Source organism: Solanum verrucosum, unplaced genomic scaffold (assembly GCF_900185275.1).
Source record: "Solanum verrucosum unplaced genomic scaffold, falcon-dt-bn FXZP01000081.1, whole genome shotgun sequence".
Classification (NCBI taxonomy): domain Eukaryota; kingdom Viridiplantae; phylum Streptophyta; class Magnoliopsida; order Solanales; family Solanaceae; genus Solanum; species Solanum verrucosum.
The window spans coordinates 708,311-715,652 of NW_026020233.1; the positions used below are offsets into that span (position 1 = coordinate 708,311).

Sequence of the window (7,342 nt, forward strand, 5' to 3'; positions counted from 1 at the left end):
ATAAAAAGAAAAATTATACCAACAATTTTTTATTTAAAATATAATTAAATATAAGTGACTTTGTAAGTAAAACAATCATAGTTGAGTGACTTTGTAAGTAAAATACTCATAATTGAGTGACTTTTGAGTTAAAATTCAAAGTTGAGTGACTTCCTGAGAAAAGAACTCATAGTTAACTGACTTTTGAGTTAAAATTCAAAGTTAAGTGACTTTTGAGAGAATAATGCATAGTTGAGTGACCATCTTAGATATTTTCTCAGTTCTTATCTCAGAGATACTCTGAGTTATTCTTCAATACTAGGCTTTGGATCGTCTGTCCCATACTTTCAGTGTGATCTAGTGTCCATGCATATTTCAATGACACGCCATGTTGATTGAATCAAATTGATTTTGATTTGACTAGTGCAGCAGTGGTTTCAACTGTCTTAAGCTATTTTGACCCCTTTTCCCTTTCTTCTAAAATGCTAAAATGTATTATACTCTTTATACTCCCCATTGATAGTTGCTTCCTGCCAAATACAAAGACTAAAAAGGCTAGAGCAGATTCCTAACCTTGCTCTCACTCTTGCTGTTGTCTGCTTTGCTGAAACAAAAGTACCTAATGCTTCAGTGGCGGACTAGAATTTTCATCGAGGAGGTTCAACATATAAAGAAGGAGATGCACAAAAAAGTCGATAAGCTAAATAATATTAAACAATTTATAATTATATTTAATTATTAATTAATTTTATTAAATAAATAATTAAAATATATTATTTAATCAAAATAATAAGGCCAATCACAAGAAGGGAGACTGCTATGGAAGTAATGAAACTTTGAATTTAAACTTGTCAGAGGCAATGAAGGGTTTGAAAATTGGGAATTATTTTTATTTTTTTTTAGATTTTGTTTAAAGAAAAAACCTAAAAATAGTGTAGTTTTGTTGGTTATTATAAAAGATGGGGCAACAAAAAAGGGTTGAAAATTTATTAAGCATAGAAGTGCTTTAAATAGCCAACTTGAAAACATAATTTGCATAACAAAAATTCAAAAAGGCTAAATAATCTCAACAACTAAAATAACCTAATGGAAATTTTAATTTCAAATTCATCCTAAACCTAGGCAACTTATTATGCTAAAAATTGCTGGGGTAAGTGAAAACAAATCCCAATACTCCTCCTTTGCTTTAGTTGCTACGATTTAAAAGTTCTTCCTCAATTTCTGCTTGGCAGTTGGTACTCAATTCTTTTGATTGTTTTCGAACTTGCAAAATTTCTTCTTCTTTCTTCGTCTTCTTTGGTTTTGTGCTTAAAAAACACTCTCAATAATCTTGTGTTGTTTGAAATCTCTTTTGAAAGTGTTTTTCCCTGGACAATGATGGGATTTTCTGGACCAAAGGCAATTGATGGCTCAAGGGGGGCTCAATATTTAATTTAGGCATAATACATATATTGGACCTTAAACTTGGCTTCAAATTTTAACTTTGACCTCCAACTTTCATAGTGTACAAACAAGCACTTTAACTATCCAACCTTTTAATAAATAAACACGCGATTTTTGGAGCCAAGAGCGTGAAATGCAAATGCTGCCACATGTATTAGTGAGCCACTCAATGGCTGCCAGCTAATTAAATACTTTACACGTCCATTTTAGAACTAAAAAAAAAAAAAAAATTAATTAAGGGTAGAGTTGTCATTTCAGCATTTTTTTTACTGTTGTAGGCCTCAAAAATTACTCCTACTCGCGCAAAATACGTGCACATCACGCGTTTTGCCAGGTAAGACACGCGTGTTTATTTATTAAAAGGTTGGATAGTTAAAGTGTCTGTTTGTGCACTATGAAAGTTGGAGGTCAAAGTTAAAATTTTAAGCCAAGTTTAAGGTCCAATATATGTATTATCCCTTTAATTTATACTTGTATTTTGCCTCAAAGACAAACCAAATATACCTATATATACAGGGTAATTTTTTGATGAAGCGGGTTCATATGAACCCTCTTGACACTATGTAGGTCTGCCCTACTAATGCTGACAGTCTGGTACAGAATACCACCCATAAGTTCTCACATGATGTTTTTCAGGTGGAGCATTAATTTCATCAAACAGATGGACTTCCCTTCCCATTTAACAAAATTTAGCTTTTGCAATACGGGTGTGTCTGACAAAACAATGTCAGCAGCAAAGAGGATGAAATGTAAACAGGCTCATATTCTTATTCTTTTCCGGGAGGTTGGAAGCGGGGTAGAAAGCAAGTAAAATAGAGGTGTCAATGTGAGTGAGACACTAGATGAGATGCAACTAATGGAACACAACACCCTGAGCCTCGTTTTCCAGCTAAGCAGTCTCCTTTGGATCTTCCATTGGAATCTTTTAATTTTGCCCTGTGGATTAATGCCATACGTACATTAATCACTCCGAATACCACTAGAAATGAAATGGTAATGTCATTTCTTTTTTGCAATACAAATGAAAAAGAGAATCAATGAATATTCCCACTTTATGGGTTACCTTAAGAGGATCCATCAAAGCCATTATTTTATTTTATTTTCAAGGAAAAGCCTCATTCAGTGATTGATTGAGGCACTGCGATTGGTTGATTAGTTAATTGAAAAGGCTTGTCCGGTTTTGTCAATGTGCATAAAGTGTTGCATGCTGCTTGATTGAAGTATTTCTTGTGTTTTAGTTGAATATATTGATTTAGGTGGTTCCTACGGATCCTTTTTCCTGTTTGCCCTATGCACTTTCTTGTAATGCATTGTCTAGACTATAGGGATCCTTTTTCCTGTTTGCCCTATTCACTTTCTGCAAGTTCTCCCATTGCTCAACTGCAAATACAGGACTTTTGCATATCCTATATTGTATATTTCATGCAGGATTACTTTTTCTGTGCACCTTTAACTATTTTCATGTGATACTTGCCACACTGAATATGTGTCTTTCTTATTGTTCTTATTCTTTTAAGGAGTGTAATACATAACACAGTTTTACTGCTTCTCAATTATCTCTGTGTTCACCTATTGAGGACATAATCTACAATCACTTTCAAGTACTGGGACCGTTTTGATGCATGAAATTCTTTCCGCTTCAGGAAGCACACAGGCGAAGCAATAATTGGTTACCTCCTGCCTGGGCTATAGTCGCTATGATTATACTTGGTTTCAACGAATTCATGCTTCTTTTAAGGTACTTATTTCTACTGCACTTTCTTTATTTTTTTCCATACTTTATCTTCAACCTAATTCAGTTGCTGTTGTCACAGAAATCCGCTCTACCTCTTCATTCTTTTTGTTGTATATTTATTTGGGAAAGCTCTGTGGATACAGATGGACATTCCTGGGGAGTTCCGGAATGGCACTGTGAGTACAATAATTGTTCCTTATTATCATTTATGGTTTCACCGTTTTCTTGAGCATAAGATGGGTTGTTTGAACCAACTGTTTCCTTATCTGAGCATCTGCTGTCTATGTTTCCCTCCATGAATAACAAAAGATTTGACACACAAAATATTTTTCAAGATGGAGATGATTGGGGGCACAATCTTATTTTCAACATCATACTTTTTTAGGTTGGATGACCATTGATACGTGTTCTATGACTTGTTTTCAGCTTGTCTGAAGAAAAATTTAAAAATAAAAATGCTAGAGTAAAGTTTTTCCCCTGTGGAATTCAAGATGCAAGTACTGTTTTCTGAACCATGGATTCGAATTGAGTCTCCAGGGCTTTGTCCTAGTGGAAAGAGCATAGGGCATGATGTGTGGGTTAAGCTCACGTCATGGGTTTACACCGTGTCATGGGCGAAGCCTGATATTTAAGTTGAGAAGGGATAAGAGGCAAACCCATTATCCATCCTGTTTTGAACCATGCACCAACCCTCGAACATTTCTCAGTTATCAAAAACCAAAAAAGTCCGAATGGGGAAGGGGAAAAAGGAAAGGAAGAGTGAGTGCATCCAGCCACAGTGCTGATATGCTTGAAATTATGTATTAAATATTAACATGTCTATATTGCTCGCTTGTGCTACCTTATCTGGAAATTTATGAGACTGTAAAATCTTATTTGGTTGTCGAGGGAGGTACTCTATAAAGAAGAACGAAAAATACTATCAGAAGTTATGTCCTTTTTGTCCCTCAACTGCAGCTACTTGCGACCCTAATGGTGGAGACACGCCTGTGAGCTTAGAGATATGACTCTTTTAGGTGAGCAAGAAATTGGTGTAGGTGCCTTGTGCCATGCCATTCCATGTTGGGGGTCGGGTGGGGGGAGGGGGGGTATTGCTTGTTTATTTTGGGAGAGGAACAGCTTAGTTCATAGCGCAGGGAGGGTATGGCCTACGGTAGCCTTAAGCATTGGCAATGCAACTTTTTTCTTTTTGCTTTTGTTTTTCTTTGAGAGAAGTTTGTTCTCTATCTTTGCAACATGTCTTGGTGCAGGTGATCTCAAAGAGCTTAGTTTTTGTTCGGTGATCATGCACAGTGGAGTGTTTGATCATGCTGCAGATTGTTTTGTCATTGGTCCTACAAGTGGAAATTGTTTTTTTGCGATGACTAGAAGATTTGAACCCAAAACTTTAAGTATCATGGCTTTGCCTCATTTTGAACTTTTTTTTTTGGTATATAAAGGATTTTATTGACCGAAGTGCCGTTTTGTACAAGTCTCAAAGTAAACGCTGGCTCATGGACATAGTCCCATGATTCCAGCTTGCAAATTAACTTGAACATCCTAGACTATACCAGCAGCTCAAGGATAAAAATTAAGGGCATCTAGTCTACTAGCTAGTTTGGGCGTGAAACTTGCTCTCCTTACCCTCTCCTGATAATCAATCTAGTGATGGATGCAGGGTATCTCCTCTTGCCTTGGAAGACTAGTATTCCTCTCTTGCCAGAGGAAGCACACACATCCAGCAACAATAACTCTGAACACTTCTGTTGTCGTATTTCGTCCATTCACATGGGCCATCATCCATTTCAGCTCATTGTCCCAGCTAAGTGCATCTGTTTGGTAATTCTGCCAGAGTAAGAGCTTGTTCCCTGACTCTTCCTGAACCTCACACAATGGGCAGGTATTCTGATCAATAAGCCTCCATTTCATAAGCCTATCTCGAGTATACAGTCGCTTCCGGATAGCAAATCCACTTTGGGGCACCAGTGTTGTTGCAAATAAATCTTCTCCATGGCACTTTATGGAAGTCACCTCTCAAGGTCTTATACTAACAGAGTATGTAGTCGAGTTCAGTACTTATAGGCTGTCCATTCCTCTGTTCACTCTCCTTGTCCACTTCAGCTTTCACTAATTCTACCACCTTGATACCATTCTGCACCTTAGGGGGTATGAAGTTGAGACTCATACCTTTCTCAGCAAGCTTATTCCCTGTAAAGAGTGTATTCCAGCCACTCTTCACATTTCCAGTTTGTCCACCATCACTAGTGGTCTGTTTGGCATCGACAGTTGTCCTAGTGCAGTAGACTCTTCCACCGCCACTTGTTCCTTAGGGTTTGGGGAAGCATCCCCTCGCACCACGAAATGAGCAGCCTCATTTTGAATTTACGTGCTCGTCAGGAACATCAACATACCCAGTGAAATTCCACAAGTGGGGTCTAGGGAGGGTGAGTAGAGTGTACGTAGACCTTACCAGTACCTCGTGGAGGTAGAGAGGCTGTTTCCAAAAGACCCTCGGCTCAAGAGCAGCAAATCCAAGTACAAAGAAGAAGAAAACAGTGTAGAAAAACATAGCAACTAACAAAGAAAACAGTGCAAAGCCTACCAGAAAGGAACAAGAACAACAAAATATTGCGATAGTGGAAACAAATTAAACAACAAAATGTTTCGAGAAGACTAAAGAAACATTTGTGGTCAGCAGGAGACTGAATCTGACCCTATTTATTTCAAAATTCGCCTAATAGAGTTTGAATCTCATCACCATAGCATCCTTTTGGTTGGTGCTTTTGCTTTCTTGTTGATCTCCATCTTTTTTCTACCTGCTATTATGTTAAAAGTTGCTTTTCACAACTCCTTTAATGTTATGCTTTTATTTTTTAAAGATCACCTGGGGACAAGCTTTTGATTACTCGGAAGTGTGTTAGCAAGGTGAAGGGTTACCAGCTGTAGATTTCTATTGTCAGAAACACCCAATCCAAATACAATTTTTCTTCAAACTTTCCCTTCAAATGGTCTTCCAAACAGAGTTATTTTCTTTAGAACTTTGGGAAAACAAATTTCCAAAAGCTGTATGAGTGCCAACGTCATTTATTTTGTACTGTCTTAAGCTCACTGATCAGTGCTTAGCCCTTTGAATTAGATTCTTGATCTTGAGAATGCAATCTCTCTGTGGTTCAGAATTTTAAGATCCGACTAAAACACTTTTCCACTAGTCAATAATTTTGATAAATTGCAGCATAACCATTGCCAAGATAACCTTGAACAGATCGCCAACTCATAGAATATTGAGATGACAGTAAATATTAGTAAGATTGGTAATTAGAGGGGAAGAAGCATCGAGTAACTATAATTATTATTGTAGTCTGATATTCTTTAAGGATGCCTTGCCTTGTGAACCTCCCCCCATTCCTGATATTTTACTGAAATTGCTATTGTAGTACTGCAGAATGTTGTGTGTTATGATCTTCTCTTGATGAGATACTTTTTGCTTATATCCCGTCTCCTACTTTATGTGAGTTCACTGAAGTTAGCTTTCCTTTTCTGCAGTTTACTGGACTTATTTCTATGTCATCAAGGTTCCTCCCAACTGTTATGGACCTTCTTCGACGGCTAGCTGCTGAAGCTCAGGGAAATCCTGCTCCTGAAACTTCCAGGACTTCCCAACATGTTGCTTCTCAGAGCTTTAGGAGTCAAGTAAGTAGTCCTAACCCCGTTTCGAGTTCAGTTCCCAGTTCATCTGTCTCATCCAACATCTCAACTGAAAATGACTCTGAATACACGAGCCCTCAGCTGACACACAGAAGAGTTACTCAAGTGGAACAAGAATAATCTTCTCGATAAAGCAGAATAGTGTTAATACCGTCTCCGCTAGAACAGAAGCTGCTCTTGTAAATGATGTTGTTTCTTTCTTAACCCTCATAATCCTAGGAAGCTGTAGTGCTTAAATTATAGCTTTTGAAGTTTGTTGTCTTGTTCAAATTTGTGTAATTGACAAAGTTCTCTTTGTTATATTGTTTGAATCATGTTTTTATGAAATCTGGTTGACATGTTCTCTTTTGTGCATTCTTTTCAGCTGCCTTCACCCCTTTTGGATAATGTTTTGTAATTGAGAGCAGTGTCTTAATAAATGGCACCTAAAATTCCAAGTTTGATTACACAAAGATCAAGGCAAATATGAAATATCATTCCAATTCAGGTATTGTTTTTGCA

At 37.2% G+C, this 7,342-nt stretch overlaps 1 protein-coding gene across 2 annotated transcripts in view; it reads left to right on the forward strand.

Moving 5' to 3' along the window:
* Positions 1-7,128, forward strand: part of LOC125832755 (protein ROOT HAIR DEFECTIVE 3 homolog 2) — a 33,115-nt gene extending 25,987 nt beyond the window's left edge. Inside the window, exons 20-22 of one of the 2 annotated variants that reach the window (XR_007443261.1) lie at positions 3,066-3,160; positions 3,237-3,333; positions 6,680-6,755. Coding sequence is in view for 1 of the 2 variants with exons in the window: in XM_049511950.1 (XP_049367907.1) it covers positions 3,066-3,160; positions 3,237-3,333; positions 6,680-6,961 (474 nt within the window). In the remaining variant the exon portion in view is untranslated. Of the gene's footprint in view, positions 1-3,065; positions 3,161-3,236; positions 3,334-6,679 lie in introns of both variants that reach the window. The other variant, XM_049511950.1, reaches the window with a different exon arrangement.
* The last annotated feature ends 214 nt before the right edge of the window (positions 7,129-7,342 follow it).